Below are 18713 nucleotides of genomic sequence, written 5' to 3'. Positions count from 1 at the left end.
TATATGTACATATACTAATTGAAGCAACATACCAAGACATCTCGACACTGTCCACTGGATTCCAAGAGAAAAGGCTCTCTGCTTGTGGGGCACACATCTACAAAATGAAACAAAAGTTGCTTGAGAATAGAAAAGCTCTACGTTGAAAGCCTTGAACTCATTAACCCTTATTCCATAATGGACTACCCTAGTCTTTGATTTAGAAAGAGGTAATGGTCTAAAAGCCTATGAACTTGTTGAATTAATTTACCTTAGGGTAGCGGTTAGGGCCGGTATGGCGACCATGAACTTTGTGAGGACGAATATCGTACTGAGAATGAGGAAAGGAGACAGGAGAGTACAGGTGCTCTCACACGTTCCCTGCTGGGCCTCAAACGCTGCTGATCCAACGACATCCACACAAGAACAATTACGATACGACTGAAAATATACAGTGACAATAATATACAATGGCTGTCCAAAAAAAGTGTATATGTACATACATAGCTGACTTAGGTTAGGTTTGATTTTTTCATTCATGGTTATAAATTAAACAGCCGAGGAATTTTGACAGATATAACCTTGTTCATCCTTGTCATAGTGAAATCTACAGAATATTGTAAGGTATACTCCGTAGAATATTATACTATGATGACCAATAAAATAGCACTTGGGGAGTCTGTCAAGTGAACAGGGACTATCTCCACCTAAGTGAAAATTTTGGCTGGTCAATATCAGGCTGAGTGTGGTTGACAGCCAAAATCTCAAATGATCAATTCCGTCTTTGTATATTACAGAGTTCCCTCCCTTGCAGTATCCATTGTGATGTCATTATTTTGTAAGCAAAATTCACAATTTCCCTGAAAAGTACACTGTATGGTGTTTAGCTCGTAAACACATAACGTCACAATCAATTCCTACATGCAAGGGTAGATAACTCTGTAATATGCAAATACAGAATAACCAAGAGAAAGTTATTATATCTTAATTGATCAATTTCAACGAGGATAGGGGATGATTCATCTTACCAAGGGGAGATAATTATAGACTGGCTGATCAAAGCAAGGTTATTAGATATATACAGATTGTCTAATTAAGGGGAGGTAACATATTTTTGTCTGGTTATCAAAGTAATTTGTAATCATAATTTATTGACAAAAGGCACATGGCAATTTCCTATATTTATAAAGAAGAGTTGTTGAATCCTATTTACCCAGGGAGAGGTTGTCTTGTCAATGTTGTAACAGCCTGCGTGACAAGGCGAGTAGAACGTTATGCCATCCACCCCACACACAGGATTGTAGTTGTCTGCTTGTGTACAGCTACAGTTTCTATGGCAACTGTCTGAACGGAAACTTCCGAGGAAAGTGGTCCTTGAAATAAACATACTAATTAGCTCCAATTATCTACATACCTATGAATTCTTCATAGATACCCTATAATTGTTTCAGAGGTCATGCAATAATTTTTGACGTATGAATTTGCTTGGCCAGTCGGATCCTCTATAAACTCTGAGAATATGGATCGGTATCAAGTAATAAATTGATGCTAGTAATGAACAACCGTTTACTGTAGGGTAAAATAACTTCAATTCAACTGCGATTTATTTCCTCGAATTTCACTAATCTCCACTAGTCAATACAAACACCTCTTATATCATTAGGGTTTTTTATTAAATGATTAACCCCCTAAATGTTTATTTTTGTAACTTGTATTACATTATAAATTGCTAAATTTGAGTGCTGAGAAAGAAAGAATTAATTTACAGGTAGTTCATCATGAAATTACAGGTATGAATATAAATATATACCATGTATAATACTTACCCTGAAGTGCTAGGTTCACCATATTTAATATTAACCCCAGCGAATGGCACACTCGGACAGTGTATAAGGAGAAACAGACCAAGGATAGTGGAGGTCAGCATCAGGCCGACACAAAGCTTGAGTATCCCTCGTACAGATAAGTCAAACCTCTTCACGATAAATCCACCCATAAACGTACTTAACCCTCCAGCAGGGATGATGGCCGCTCCTAAAGTCAAAGAAAACTTTTTAGTATACAAAAATGTTATATATGAGCATAGTTATTGTTAGTTTTTTACTAATCACGAATAAATTTGATATTACCAAATTCTATATCTTATATTTATAATTTGATTGATGAATAAAATTAAAGTTTTTAAATGTGGATTCCAATAGAAATATTGATTTTATTTTATAATGAGTTGAGATACAGTAGTATTGGAGATTATTTCATTTTTTGGAAATATAATCATTGAAGATAAAATTAGATTATCAGAATTATCTCCCTTAGTTTATATTATATGAGAGGGCCTTGTAATGAAAAACCCTTTTAATACAAAATATTGAATATCACTGCTAATTTTGTCTTTTCCTGATTGTTCAACGGAAAATCTTAATACTGATATTGCTTTTTTTTTTTGCTCCAAAGACAAGTTATAGGTCAAAATTAATGATTTCTTTCAAGTTAAATGTAATATTTTTTTAGAATTATTTTTCTGACACGTATTGATTATAGACAGATATAGGCTCACCAACATAAAGTGCAGCTGTAGCAGCAGGCAGACTGAACTGAACTTCGGCAAATTTTGGCAAAAATGTGGACGATCCCGCCAACACAAAGCCTAAAAAGTAGAATATGTAGTACATAACAAACAAATAAACAAACAAACAAAAAATATATTTCATGTATCTTATTGTCTATAGCAAAATTATTAATCACTTGCTTTCTTAAAACATGTAAGAAGATATTTCAGAGCAACTGGCATCCTTGATATTATACTTTCAATAAATCATGGTTTTTAAAAATCAGCAACACATGTACTAATGACATATAACATCATTGTCTAGTGTGTGTGAATTTGTCTCTTCAATGCAAATGACAGAGTTATTTCCAAGCAACCACTGCATAACTTTATCAAGCATGGGGAAATTTGATTTACTCTATGTCATAAAGATACAGAATTAAAACCTACCTTCAGTTGTTTCAGCCAAGGTCAGAAAAACAAATGTAGGATTCATGAAAAGGACCTTGAAAGACTTGTACACATCAAATATACTTGTCTTCCTGTCCCTGGCCCCATCTCCCTCCTGGTCCCCCTCCCCCAGGGATCGGTCCAACTGACCCCCGGTCTTATACGTCTCCTTCTCCCTACCCTCTTTGTAATCTGTTGTTTCTGTAAAGATCAAATATGATAAAATGCCAAAGTTATCTGATCAAATAGGGCAACAAAGTAAAGGTTTGTCACTAACAGAAAACGAACATGACCCAAGAAAGCACATTTTCATACTAAGTAAAAGTTGAAATCAAACCAAACAAACATCAGACATGGCTGGTACAAGTATTCAAATGGGACCATCAGACATGGCTGGTACAAGTATTCAAATGGCACCATCAGACATGGCTGGTACAAGTATTCAAATGGCACCATCAGACATGGCTGGTACAAGTATTCAAATGGGATCATCAGACATGGCTGGTACAAGTATTCAAATGGGATCATCAGACATGGCTGGTACAAGTATTCAAATGGGATCATCAGACATGGCTGGTACAAGTATTCAAATGGGACCATCAGAAATGGCTGGTACAAGTATTCAAATGGGATCATCAGAAATGGCTGGTACAAGTATTCAAATGGGATCATCAGAAATGGCTGGTACAAGTATTCAAATGGGATCATCAGACATGAAACTAACTGGATGGTGTGATAACTAAACACCAAAAAACAAGAGGCCCAGAGGGCCTGTATCGCTCACCTGGTTTTTTGTTAGTAATTATCACAAGACTCTGACAATTAGAAAAATAAGCAAAATTGACTCCCAAAGTTTAATTTTGAATCACAACCATACAATGATGCTATTGATACCATACAAATATGCTATCCTATACATAGGTTCAGAGACAAAGTAATTTATATGAAAATAGTAACCTAATTGACCTTTTGACCTCGCATCTATTGCCGTCTAAGGCCCCGGGGGTCAGCCCTATCATTTGTACAATTTCAAATCCCAACCCTATAAGGATGCTACCATTGCACTATAAGTGCTCTTCCATTCTTAGTTGCAGAGAAGAAGTCGTTTATATGGAATTAGCTAAATTGACCCCTTTTGACCCCACCCTTCAGGCTCCTGGGGGGGTCAGCCCCATCATTTGCAAAATTTTGAATCCAAACCCTATAAGGATGTAACCATTGCATTATGAGCGTAATCCCATGTTAAGTTGCAGAGAAAAAGTCATATATATATGGAAATTGACCACTTTTGACCCCGCCCCTCAGGCCCCCGGGGGGTCAGCCCTACCATTTGCACAATTTTGAATCCCCACACTATAAGGATACTACCATTGTATTATGGGTGCTATACCGTGCTTAGTTTCAGAGAAGAAGTCATTTAAATGGAAATAGCCAAATTGGCCACTTTCGACCCCGCCCCTCAGGCCCCCTGGGGGTCAGCCCCATCATTTGCACAATTTTGAATCCCCACCCTATAAAGATGCCACCATTGCATTATGGGTGCTATACCATGCTTAGTTTCAGAGAAGAAGTCGTTTATATGGAAATAGCCAAATTGGCCCCTTTTGACCCCGCCCCTCAGGCCCCCCGGGGGTCAGCCCCATCATTTGTACAATTTTGAATCCCCAACCTATAAAGATACTACCATTGCATTATGAGTGCTATCTCATGCTTAGTTTCAGAGAAGAAGTCGTTTATATGGAAATAGCCAAATTGACCCCATTTGACCCCGCCCCTCAGGCCCCCGGGGGGTCAGCCCCATCATTTGTACAATTTTGAATTCCCACCCTATAAGGATGCTACCATTGCATTATGGGTGCTATCCCATGCTTGGTTTCAGAGAAGAAGTCGTTTATATGGAAATAGCCAAATTGACCCCTTTTGACCCCGCCCCTCAGGCCCCCGGGGGGTCAGCCACATCATTTGTACAATTTTTAATCCCCACCCTATAACGATACTACCATTGCATTATGAGTGCTATCTCATGCTTAGTTTCAGAGAAGAAGTCGTTTATATGGAAATAGCCAAATTGACCCCATTTGACCCCGCCCCTCAGGCCCCCGGGGGGTCAGCCCCATCATTTGTACAATTTTGAATCCCCACCCTATAAGGATGCTACCATTGCATTATGGGTGCTATCCCATGCTTGGTTTCAGAGAAGAAGTCGTTTATATGGAAATAGCCAAATTGACCCCTTTTGGCCCCGCCCCTCAGGCCCCTGGGGGGTCAGCCCCATCATTTGTACAATTTTGAATCCCCACCCTATAAGGATGCTACCATTGCATTATGGGTGCTATCCCATGCTTGGTTTCAGAGAAGAAGTCGTTTATATGGAAATAGCCAAATTGACCCCTTTTGGCCCCGCCCCTCAGGCCCCTGGGGGGTCAGCCCCATCATTTGTACAATTTTCAGTTAGTAGCCCATAAGGATGCTACCAGTCAAATTTTGTTGAAATCCGACCAGCGGTTATGGAGAAGAAGTCGATTGTTGACGGACGGACGGACGGACGGACGACGGACGACGGACGACGGACGACGGACGACGGACGACGGACGCCGGACGCCACGGTATGGCATAAGCTCACCTTGGTCCTTCGGACCAGGTGAGCTAAAAAATGACTGCGGAAAGGGAATTCAACTCTAAAACTAAGAGGCATTTCTAGTTATGGTCATGTGGAAGTGAAAACAGCAGTAGTACTTTAAACAAATACCTCTGTCAATATAAACAATTTAATTTAATCTTATTTTATCAAAAACCAAACAAAAAGTTTGGCAATTTAGTTCTGAACTTTACCATTTATGCACTATCACACAGCTTTAATTTAGACAGATTTACAATACTGCAAGAAAAGCTCAGAGAAGGGAGCAATGTAACTTACTTGGTAAAATTCCGGGGAATCCCATCAATGGAATAGCCATAATGGCTGCCAATAGGGCACCAAACAGGAAACCTACCCACCAAGCACCAACAAAACGGGAACTTTCCGAGTTCACTGTCACGCTGAAAATGATCAAGTAAAGGTTTGTAATCAAGTACAGGTATTCTTGGGGAGAATTTGTCTTTATTGTTGTTGGTCAATTAAGTGGATATCAGATGGAGGAAAACCGGAGTAACCTCAGAAAACCACCAACCAACACTCAATGCCTAAAGACAAAACACATATCTTTGCTTAATATATAAATGGTCAGTTGGAGAAACTGTAAGTAACCATAGAAAACCATCAACTAACATGCAATACCTTACGACTTCTATATGCTAAGCATACAATACAAAATAGCCAGTAAAATTACTGAGAGATGATTGTTGGTTTCAGTATATAGATATTTCCAATTGATGTAATTATTTGATTTAGCCAAAGGCTCAGGAAATATGAAATCCAAACAGGTTATATGAAATCTTATTACCTGCCTATAATCTAAATAATGAATTTATCACACTGTAAACCTATCTTGATTTTTAAATAAAACCAGAGAAAATCAATCTTCAATAGTGTAACATGTCAGGTGCCATGATTGTTAATCGTGAGAATAATAAATAGTCACCAAAACAATCATGCGTCCCTTGTACACACATGGCTTCATATAACCTCAGCAAGTGATAGGTAATAGTCTTACAAAACTCACCAAGGCAAGGTAACCAATCAGAACCACTGTTACATTTTTGCAAAATTTTACCGTATTCTACACAATAAGAGACCCCCGTCCCTAATCACCCTTCCCCTATTTTAATTTAAATGCATATTGAAACTATGAATCTGTTTGTACATGTAGATTTCTCTATTTGATTACCTTTGCAAATTGATTAGAGATGCTCCACCGCTGACAGAGCATAAATGATATTCATCATTCGAACAATAATTTGTGTTTAATCGTGTATATATATGCCTAATTAACACAAAAAATAATATAAAATAATTTATTTCGCCTTTGGTGCATGCGCAATCAGTACTTCATTTCATATAGAATATAATGCTACGGAATTTTTTCGGGATGCAATTAATTATTTTTCATATTTTTAACTTGAAGTAAAATTAGAAGCTCAAACTTTTCAATGGTGGTAATAGTGTAAAGTAAGTAACTTTAGCAACAAAAGAAAAATATTAAATCGTCTGCTCCTGTTTTTGATAGTGAAAAAATACCATTTGTCAGCGGTGGAGCATCCTTAATGGCTTACATTGTGAAATAACTATGAGAAAGTTAAGTCCTGGGCCTATTAGCTGCCCCTCATTTTGAAATTTTTTTTCCCAATTTATAATCATCCTGGTCACTTACTGGGTTTAATATGGTACATGGCAAAACATTTGTTACTTACGTTTGCACTCTGTCAATATCAACATAGTAAGAAAGAGAAATAGCACCAATAATGTAGCCGGCAGCAGGCCCCAGTACATTGCAACAATGATATATACCTGTAAAACAAAAGTAGAAATATTTAAAATCAAAGTAATGATAAATAACTGTAAAATGAAAGTACTACAAATTATACAAAATAATAGCAATTATAATTACATATTTTCAAAACGAAAGTAGAAATATTGAATAGTATTAAAAATAAGTTACTGTAAAATGAAACAATCTTGTTACATCAGCTGCAATTATTCATGATTTAAGCATGTTCCAGGTTTTCTATACCTACCCATGTATATTTGAACACCAATTATATAAAATTCTTCATTTGATAAGTAAAATGAGTACACTCTTATTTATGAAGAATTTCTTTTTTATTGACGAATTTTTGCCAATCCCATGTGACCTTACACTTAATAAAACTCTTTTTTTCAGAGAATTAATTAGACTCAGATCCCATATACACCCTAAGATAGAATTAATTAATCGGACCCGATATACATATTAAGATTTCAGCTGAATAATTAGATTATTTCCTCTTAGTGTGTATGTAACCTTGAATCAGACATATTGTACTGACAATGTTCATCAAACCAATTTTCTTAATTTCAGTGAAATCAGATTTAAATATTATAGAAACTTGCAGCCAATCTAGGGGAATATGTGTTTATAAGTAATATCAGTTATCTCCCTTGATAAATTAATACCAATTACACTTATTTCCTTAAAGGTAAAGAAAAGATATGATGCCCAATGTGATAACAATACAAATTACTGCTGATATGACATTTTTGATAAAGAGATCAGCAAAATTGAACGATGTTCTGATATAAAACCTTATCTTCTCTGTCACAATCTTACTGGCATCGTAGAGATAAAGATGGACAGACAAGTATATATAGTGTAGCATTATCTCTGTAGCTCTGTTGTGTAAAATTGGAACAGTAATTGTCAGAAATGATAACGTCATCTCTATCTACCTCAGTACAGGAACACTGACTTATCCCTGGAGTACCTACCTAAGTATAGGGACGCTGACCGGACTGGAACACTCTCGTCCAGGAAAGGCTGAGCTAATGTAAACAAAGGCACACTACCAACACCCATTAACAGCATGGCTAGGTAGAACACAAACTTATAGTCTGAGACGGATAAGTTACTGGTGGAGGAAGAGCTCGATGAACACGGCGACGTTCCATTCATTAGGCAGAGTTGGTTGTCGTCAATACGTCCAAAGTTATACACATCAGATGTGAAGTGTGGTAATGAAAAAATAAACGAGCCTGCCGCTATGGACAGTAAGCCGAGGCTTAGGTAGCGGGACTTCACACCAATGCCGCCAAAATAACTGATGGGAATGAGGCTGATGGCGGACATGATGTCATAACAACTTGCGATAAGTCCGGACTCGGAGCTACTAAGGCTGTATCTTTTCTCTAAAGACGATATCACCACACTGATGAGTCCGTTTACCACCATTCCCTGAAACAAAAACAATAATTAATGGATTAATTAACATTCCCTGAAACAAAAACAATAATTAATGGATTAATTAACATTCCCTGAAACAAAAACAATAATTAATGGATTAATTAACATTCCCTGAAACAAAAACAATAATTAATGGATTAATTAACATTCCCTGAAACGAGAAAAAAAAACAATATTTAATGGATGAAGTAACATTATCTGAAACAACACTATACAACAATGCTGATGTATTCATCGCTCCTTGCAATGACACAAAACAACAACTGTCAGATTTTTTCTTCACTGAAAAATACTAAATATTGAATAGCTCAGAACTATACATGGATGTCAATCAACTATGATGATGGGAAAACAATATTCACTGATTATTTGACCATTGAGGTTTTTTACTGACCACCGCTGATTATTGACCACTCATGTTTTTAATTGACCACCAATGATTATTGACCACTCAGGATTGTTTTACTGACCACCACTTATTATTGACCACTGAGGCTTTTTTACTGACTGAAACTGACTATTGACCACACAGGTTTTTTTTTCACTTACCACCCCTGATTATTGACCACTCGGTGGCACTGATCAGGTTTTTACTGACCACCAATGATTATTGACCAATGATCAGGTTTTTACTGACCACCAATGATTATTGACCACTGATCAGGTTTTTACTGACCATCAATGATTATTGACACCATCAGTATTCTGTATCACTGAATCGGCCAGAGAGAATTTTGATGACCAGATTGTTCTGACAGACATCCAGGAAGTAAAATTAATCACATCAAATCAGAGCTATATTGACCATCCCTTGTTGTGGTCAGTATCAGATGTGTAGCTAGGGACAGAGTGGACCTACTCAATTACCACTTTATATATATATATATTGTATTCATCATAAAAGTCACCTTCTTATCTCTAGTGACAGAACTGATCAGGATATAATATAGTTCAGCCTAGGCAAGGTCAACTCATTAACTCCTTAAATTCCAGAATGGACTGATCCAACTTTTGAAAGAGAAGAGTCCAATTGTGTGTTTAGGAGTAAATGAGTTAGGACTAATTAAAGTCTTTTAGTACATCACGTGATACAATACTGGATTCTGATTGGCTACACACATGGGTACTATTTGCAATAGTGCCCGGGCAAGCGGGCACTATTGAAGTGGCGCGAAATTGAACGTGAATGTATTGTGACGTTACCATTACATGACGTCATTATAACGTTGCGCTTCTACCAAGACGTCAAGATGGCGGACAGGCTGTTGTGTGCGGGGATGGAAGCAAATGTTGCTTTTCTACAGAAGACAGTTCACTAATGTTCTATATTGATCTACTTTTAATTTTCATGAAGCTGAATCCTGTTTTTATAGAATCCCATATTTCTGCGACAATTCATATGTTGTACTTTTGATGTAACAACGTGGTGTGGAAAGATAGCGTTGCGGAGGTATCGCTTGACGTACTTTTATTACGATGACATGAAAAACGGTTTCATGTCAGGGTGATGTACTAAACCCATTATGGCCTGGTAGAAAGGGCACTATTGCCTCATAGTATTGTCTCATGATGGGATAGTGCCCTCGCCTTCGGCTCGGGCACTATTCCATCCCTCAACAATACTATGAGGCAATAGTGCCCTCTCAACCAGGCCATAATAGATAATTCATCATCATCAGTCGATTATCAATTGTTACACTGGTAGTTTGGTTTTATCAATTGTTACAGTGGTAGTTTGGTTTTATCAATTGTTACACTGGTAGTTTGGTTTTATCAATTGTTACAGTGGTAGTTTGGTTTTATCAATTGTTACATGGTAGTTTGGTTTTATCAATTGTTACAGTGGTAGTTTGGTTTTATCAATTGTTACAGTGGTAGTTTGGTTTTATCAATTGTTACAGTGGTAGTTTGGTTTTATCAATTGTTACACTGGTAGTTTGGTTTTATCAATTGTTACAGTGGTAGTTTGGTTTTATCAATTGTTACACTGGTAGTTTGGTTTTATCAATTGTTACACTGGTAGTTTGGTTTTATCAATTGTTACACTGGTAGTTTGGTTTTATCAATTGTTACAGTGGTAGTTTGGTTTTATCAATTGTTACACTGGTAGTTTGGTTTTATCAATTGTTACAGTGGTAGTTTGGTTTTATCAATTGTTACACTGGTAGTTTGGTTTTATCAATTGTTACAGTGGTAGTTTGGTTTTATCAATTGTTACACTGGTAGTTTGGTTTTATCAATTGTTACAGTGGTAGTTTGGTTTTATCAATTGTTACACTGGTAGTTTGGTTTTATCAATTGTTACAGTGGTAGTTTGGTTTTATCAATTGTTACACTGGTAGTTTGGTTTTATCAATTGTTACAGTGGTAGTTTGGTTTTATCAATTGTTACAGTGGTAGTTTGGTTTTATCAATTGTTACAGTGGTAGTTTGGTTTTATCAATTGTTACAGTGGTAGTTTGGTTTTATCAATTGTTACAGTGGTAGTTTGGTTTTATCAATTGTTACACTGGTAGTTTGGTTTTATCAATTGTTACAGTGGTAGTTTGGTTTTATCAATTGTTACAGTGGTAGTTTGGTTTTATCAATTGTTACAGTGGTAGTTTGGTTTTATCAATTGTTACACTGGTAGTTTGGTTTTATCAATTGTTACAGTGGTAGTTTGGTTTTATCAATTGTTACAGTGGTAGTTTGGTTTTATCAATTGTTACAGTGGTAGTTTGGTTTTATCAATTGTTACAGTGGTAGTTTGGTTTTATCAATTGTTACAGTGGTAGTTTGGTGTTATCAATTGTTACACTGGTAGTTTGGTTTTATCAATTGTTACATGGTAGTTTGGTTTTATCAATTGTTACAGTGGTAGTTTGGTTTTATCAATTGTTACAGTGGTAGTTTTGGTTTTATCAATTGTTACAGTGGTAGTTTGGTTTTATCAATTGTTACAGTGGTAGTTTGGTTTTATCAATTGTTACAGTGGTAGTTTTGTTACGTTTTATCAATTGTTACACTGGTAGTTTGGTTTTATCAATTGTTACAGTGGTAGTTTGTTTTATCAATTGTTACAGTGGTAGTTTGGTTTTATCAATTGTTACAGTGGTAGTTTGGTTTTATCAATTGTTACAGTGGTAGTTTGGTTTTATCAATTGTTACAGTGGTAGTTTGGTTTTATCAATTGTTACAGTGGTAGTTTTGTTTTATCAATTGTTACAGTGGTAGTTTGGTTTTATCAATTGTTACAGTGGTAGTTTGGTTTTATCAATTGTTACAGTGGTAGTTGTTTTATCAATTGTTGGTAGTTGTTTTATCAATTGTTACAGTGGTAGTTTGGTTTTATCAATGGTGTTACAGTGTTTTGTTTTTTTATCAATTGTTACAGTGGTAGTTTGGTTTTATCAATTGTTACAGTGGTAGTTTGGTTTTATCAATTGTTACAGTGGTAGTTTGGTTTTATCAATTGTTACAGTGGTAGTTTTTTTTATCAATTGTTACAGTGGTAGTTTGGTTTTATCAATTGTTACAGTGGTAGTTTGGTTTTATCAATTGTTACAGTGGTAGTTTGGTTTTATCAATTGTTACAGTGGTAGTTTGGTTTTATCAATTGTTACAGTGGTAGTTTGGTTTTATCAATTGTTACAGTGGTAGTTTGGTTTTATCAATTGTTACAGTGGTAGTTTGGTTTTATCAATTGTTACAGTGGTAGTTTGGTTTTATCAATTGTTACAGTGGTAGTTTGGTTTTATCAATTGTTACATGGTAGTTTGGTTTTATCAATTGTTACAGTGGTAGTTTGGTTTTATCAATTGTTACAGTGGTAGTTTGGTTTTATCAATTGTTACAGTGGTAGTTTGGTTTTATCAATTGTTACAGTGGTAGTTTGGTTTTATCAATTGTTACATGTATTGTTTTTATCAATTGTTACATGGTAGTTTGGTTTTATCAATTGTTACAGTGGTAGTTTGGTTTTATCAATTGTTACAGTGGTAGTTTTGGTTTTATCAATTGTTACAGTGGTAGTTTGGTTTTATCAATTGTTACAGTGGTAGTTTGGTTTTATCAATTGTTACAGTGGTAGTTTGGTTTTATCAATTGTTACAGTGGTAGTTTGGTTTTATCAATTGTTACAGTGGTAGTTTGGTTTTATCAATTGTTACAGTGGTAGTTTGGTTTTCAATTGTACAAGTTTGGTTACATGTGGTAGTTTGGTTTTATCAATTGTTACAGTGGTAGTTTGGTTTTATCAATTGTTACAGTGGTAGTTTGGTTTTATCAATTGTTACAGTGGTAGTTTGGTTTTATCAATTGTTACAGTGGTAGTTTGGTTTTATCAATTGTTACACTGGTAGTTTGGTTTTATCAATTGTTACAGTGGTAGTTTGGTTTTATCAATTGTTACAGTGGTAGTTTGGTTTTATCAATTGTTACAGTGGTAGTTTGGTTTTATCAATTGTTACAGTGGTAGTTTGGTTTTATCAATTGTTACAGTGGTAGTTTGGTTTTATCAATTGTTACAGTGGTAGTTTGGTTTTATCAATTGTTACAGTGGTAGTTTGGTTTTATCAATTGTTACAGTGGTAGTTTGGTTTTATCAATTGTTACAGACAGTGGTAGTTTGGTTTTATCAATTGTTACAGTGGTAGTTTGGTTTTATCAATTGTTACAGTGGTAATTTGGTTTTATCAATTGTTACAGTGGTAGTTTGGTTTTATCAATTGTTACACTGGTAGTTTGGTTTTATCAATTGTTACAGTGGTAGTTTGGTTTTATCAATTGTTACAGTGGTAGTTTGGTTTTATCAATTGTTACAGTGGTAGTTTGGTTTTATCAATTGTTACAGTGGTAGTTTGGTTTTATCAATTGTTACAGTGGTAGTTTGGTTTTATCAATTGTTACAGTGGTAGTTTGGTTTTATCAATTGTTACAGTGGTAGTTTGGTTTTATCAATTGTTACAGTGGTAGTTTGGTTTTATCAATTGTTACAGTGGTAGTTTGGTTTTATCAATTGTTACAGTGGTAGTTTGGTTTTATCAATTGTTACAGTGGTAGTTTGGTTTTATCAATTGTTACAGTGGTAGTTTGGTTTTATCAATTGTTACACTGGTAGTTTGGTTTTATCAATTGTTACACTGGTAGTTTGGTTTTATCAATTGTTACAGTGGTAGTTTGGTTTTATCAATTGTTACAGTGGTAGTTTGGTTTTATCAATTGTTACAGTGGTAGTTTGGTTTTATCAATTGTTACAGTGGTAGTTTGGTTTTATCAATTGTTACAGTGGTAGTTTGGTTTTATCAATTGTTACAGTGGTAGTTTGGTTTTATCAATTGTTACAGTGGTAGTTTGGTTTTATCAATTGTTACAGTGGTAGTTTGGTTTTATCAATTGTTACAGTGGTAGTTTGGTTTTATCAATTGTTACACTGGTAGTTTGGTTTTATCAATTGTTACACTGGTAGTTTGGTTTTATCAATTGTTACAGTGTGTAGTTTGGTTTTATCAATTGTTACAGTGGTAGTTTGGTTTTATCAATTGTTACAGTGGTAGTTTGGTTTTATCAATTGTTACAGTGGTAGTTTGGTTTTATCAATTGTTACACTGGTAGTTATTGGTTTTTATCAATTGTTACAGTGGTAGTTTGGTTTTATCAATTGTTACAGTGGTAGTTTGGTTTTATCAATTGTTACAGTGGTAGTTTGGTTTTATCATCAATCATGGTAGTTTGTTTTACAATTGTTACAGTGGTAGTTTGGTTTTATCAATTGTTACAGTGGTAGTTTGGTTTTATCAATTGTTACATGGTAGTTTGGTTTTATCAATTGTTACAGTGGTAGTTTGGTTTTATCAATTGTTACAGGTAGGTAGTTTGGTTTTATCAATTGTTACAGTGGTAGTTTGGTTTTATCAATTGTTACAGTGGTAGTTTGGTTTTTATATCAATTGTTACAGTGGTAGTTTGGTTTTATCAAATTGTTACAGTGGTAGTTTGGTTTTATCAATTGTTACACTGGTAGTTTGGTTTTATCAATTGTTACAGTTGGTTTTAGTTTTACAGGGTTTTATCAATTGTTACACTGGTAGTTTGGTTTTATCAATTGTTACAGTGGTAGTTTGGTTTTATCAATTGTTACAGTGGTAGTTTGGTTTTATCAATTGTTACAGTGGTAGTTTGGTTTTATCAATTGTTACAGTGGTAGTTTGGTTTTATCAATTGTTACACTGGTAGTTTGGTTTTATCAATTGTTACAGTGGTAGTTTGGTTTTATCAATTGTTACAGTGGTAGTTTGGTTTTATCAATTGTTACAGTGGTAGTTTGGTTTTATCAATTGTTACAGTGGTAGTTTGGTTTTATCAATTGTTACAGTGGTAGTTTGGTTTTATCAATTGTTACAGTGGTAGTTTGGTTTTATCAATTGTTACAGTGGTAGTTTGGTTTTATCAATTGTTACAGTGGTAGTTTGGTTTTATCAATTGTTACAATGGTAGTTTGGTTTTATCAATTGTTACAGTGGTAGTTTGGTTTTATCAATTGTTACAGTGGTAGTTTGGTTTTATCAATTGTTACAGTGGTAGTTTGGTTTTATCAATTGTTACAGTGGTAGTTTGGTTTTATCAATTGTTACAGTGGTAGTTTGGTTTTATCAATTGTTACAGTGGTAGTTTGGTTTTATCAATTGTTACAGTGGTAGTTTGGTTTTATCAATTGTTACAGTGGTAGTTTGGTTTTATCAATTGTTACAGTGGTAGTTTGGTTTTATCAATTGTTACAGTGGTAGTTTGGTTTTATATCAATTGTTAAGTGGTAGTTTGGTTTTATCAATTGTTACAGTTGGTAGTTTGGTTTTAGTTACAGTGGTAGTTTGGTCAATTGTTACAGTGGGTAGTTTGGTTTTATCAATTGTTACAGTGGTAGTTTGGTTTTATCAATTGTTACAGTGGTAGTTTGGTTTTATCAATTGTTACACTGGTAGTTTTGGTTTTATCAATTGTTACAGTGGTAGTTTGGTTTTATCAATTGTTACAAGTTTGGTTTTTATCAATTGTTACAGTGGTAGTTTGGTTTTATCAATTGTTACAGTGGTAGTTTGTTTTATCAATTGTTACAGTGGGTAGTTTGGTTTTATCAATTGTTACAGTGGTAGTTTGGTTTTATCAATTGTTACAGTGGTAGTTTGGTTTTATCAATTGTTACAGTGGTAGTTTGGTTTTATCAATTGTTACAGTGGTAGTTTGGTTTTATCAATTGTTACAGTGGTAGTTTGTTTATCAATCACTTACATACAGTCGTATTTACTTTAATCACCCATTGTTTACACTGGTAGTTTTGGCATTTTATCGTATTGTTACACTGGTAGTTTGGTTTATATCAATTGTTACAGTGGTAGTTACGTTTTATCAATTGTTACACTGGTAGTAGTGGTTTTTTATCAATTGTTACAGTGGTAGTGTGGTTTCATCAGTATTAGTTACAGTGGAAGATGAAATGTTTGGTTTTATCAATTGTTACAGTGGTAGATTGGTTTTATCAATTGATAAAGTTTGTAGTTTGGTTTTATCAATTGTTACACGTGGTAGTTTGGTGGTTATCAATTGATACATTTGTAGTTTGTTTTAATCAATTGTTACACATGGTAGTTTGGTGTTATCAATTGTTACAGTGGTAGTTAACGTTTTTATCAATTTGTTACAAGTGGTAGTTACGTGTTATCAATTGTTACACTAGGTAGTTTGGTTTTATCAATTGTGATTACATGTGGTATTTACGTTTTATATCATATAGATACAATACGCCAATGTTATAAGCATCACATGGTTATTAAATCTGTGGGATGCAAGGAGGGTTTAATAAATTTAAACTCCTCCTAAGGGGGTGGGGCACTAATTAACAGTGGTTAGTTTTGTTTTATCAATTGTTACACTGTAGTTTGTGTTTTATCAAATTGTTATGTTACAGTGGTTAGTTTGGTTTTTTATCAAATTTTTAGCAGTGGTAAGGTGTGTATGGTTTTACTCAATTGTTACAGTGGTTGTTTGGTTTTATCAATTGTTACAAGAGTAGTTTGGTTTTATCAATTGTTACACTGGTAGTTTTGGTTTTATCAATTGTTACAGTGGTAGTTTGGGTTTTATCAATTGTTACACTGAGTAGTTTGGTTTTAATCAATTTCGTTTACACGACAGTGGTAGTTTAGGTTTTTTATCAATTGTTACAGTGGGTAGTTTGGTTTTATCAATTGTTACATGTGGTAGTTTGGTTTTTAATCAATTGTTACAGTGGTAGTTACAACTGTTAGTTTTGGTTTTATCAATTGTTACAGTGGTAGTTTGGTTTTTATCAATTGTTACAGTGGTAGTTTGTGATTTTAAATTGTTTACATTGGTAGTTAGGTTTTATATTGTTACACTGTAGGTGTGGTTTTAGCAATTGTTTACGTGTAGTATACGTTTTAAACTTAAAGTGGTACCTCCTTTTATCAATTGTTACAGTGGTAGGTGTGTATCAATTGTTTCAGTGGCTAGTTTGGTTTTCTAATTGTTACAGGTTAAAGTTTGGTTTTATCAAATGTTACAGTGTAGTTTGGTTTTATCAATTATTACTGTGGGTAGTTTACGTTTTAAACTGTTAACATCGGTAAATCCTCCTAAGGAAGCTCAAGTTCCTTATTACTTTTAGCAATTTCTCAGGCTATAATATATCACAGCGAAAACATTTCAATACTGGTAAATAGATCAAGGAAGCTGTGAAATTACATTGCAATGAAAAACTAGGTCACGCAGCCCTTGTAATTTGAAAATCAGTTGTAACGTATATTTAAAGCTTAGTACCCTATAACAACTATAGTACACCCTCTAGCACCCTATAGTACACCTATAGTAACCCTATAGTACCCTATAGCATCCTATAGTACTCCTCCACTAAGGGGGTATGAGCCACCTTATAGTTCCGATAATACCCTATGTACCCTATGAGCATCCTATAGTACCTATTGTACCTATAGATACCTCCTATATACCCTGGTAGTACACTAATTACCCTATACACCCTTACTTAGTGAAAAGTCCTATTATATTACCTTCTAGTAAACTTAAACTCCCTCCTAAGGGGGTGGGGTGGACCCTATAGGCACTAATTACAGTGAAAGTACTATGTAAATTCTAAGTACCCTATAGATCCTATAGTACCCTATAGTACAGTAAAAATACTTCTATAGTTACAACTTAAATACTCCTCCTAAGGGGTGGTGCACCTAATTACCCAGTGAACATATTGTAAACTTAACACTCCTACCTCTAATAGGGGGTGGGCACACTAATCTCCTCCTAAGGGGGGAATCTGAGACCCCAGTGTCATATAATTCAAATTTTTGTTACTAATTACAGTGAATATTGTGTAAACTTAAGGTGGTGTTTACGGAAACTTGAGGACGATGACGGACAAAGGCAATTAGAAAAAAAGTCACATGAGACTTCATCTCAGGTAGCGAATAAAATTATAAACATAGGGGAGTTTATTAGGAAATGAAATTGTAAGACAAACAACCTCTAAAAGCCTCCTAAGGGGGTGGGGCACTAATTACAGTGAATATTGATAATCTTAAAATCTCCTAAGGGGGAGCATCACATGGTGGCAAACTCCTCCTAAGGGGGTGGGGCATAATTACAGTGAATATATTGTAAACTTAAACTCCCTCCTAAGGGGGTGGGGCACTAATTACAGTGAATATTGTAAACTTAAACTCCTCCTAAGGGGGTGGGGCACTAATTACAGTGAATATTGTAAACTTAAACTCCTCCTAAGGGGGGTGGGGCACTAATTACAGTGAATATTGTAAACTTAAACTCCTCCTAAGGGTGAATGGGTGAATATT

The 18713-nt window shown here is 35.0% G+C and overlaps 1 protein-coding gene across 2 annotated transcripts in view; it reads right to left on the bottom strand.

The window, feature by feature from the left end:
- Window positions 1-18713, bottom strand: part of LOC138309160 (solute carrier organic anion transporter family member 4A1-like) — a 93073-nt gene that overhangs the window by 9476 nt on the left and 64884 nt on the right. For both annotated transcript variants that reach the window (XM_069250317.1, XM_069250316.1), the window contains exons 3-11: window positions 8382-8844; window positions 7328-7424; window positions 5895-6016; window positions 2978-3178; window positions 2537-2626; window positions 1806-2013; window positions 1193-1352; window positions 251-420; window positions 33-97 (exon numbers count right to left, since the gene is read on the bottom strand). In XM_069250317.1, coding sequence (XP_069106418.1) covers window positions 33-97; window positions 251-420; window positions 1193-1352; window positions 1806-2013; window positions 2537-2626; window positions 2978-3178; window positions 5895-6016; window positions 7328-7424; window positions 8382-8844 — 1576 coding nt within the window. The remainder of the gene's footprint in view (window positions 1-32; window positions 98-250; window positions 421-1192; window positions 1353-1805; window positions 2014-2536; window positions 2627-2977; window positions 3179-5894; window positions 6017-7327; window positions 7425-8381; window positions 8845-18713) is intronic.

The sequence above is a fragment of the Argopecten irradians genome, chromosome 15, assembly GCF_041381155.1.
Source record: "Argopecten irradians isolate NY chromosome 15, Ai_NY, whole genome shotgun sequence".
NCBI classification, from domain to species: Eukaryota; Metazoa; Mollusca; class Bivalvia; order Pectinida; family Pectinidae; genus Argopecten; species Argopecten irradians.
Note: the sequence above shows the minus strand (reverse complement) of the source record. Positions and strands in the feature narration are given on the sequence as shown.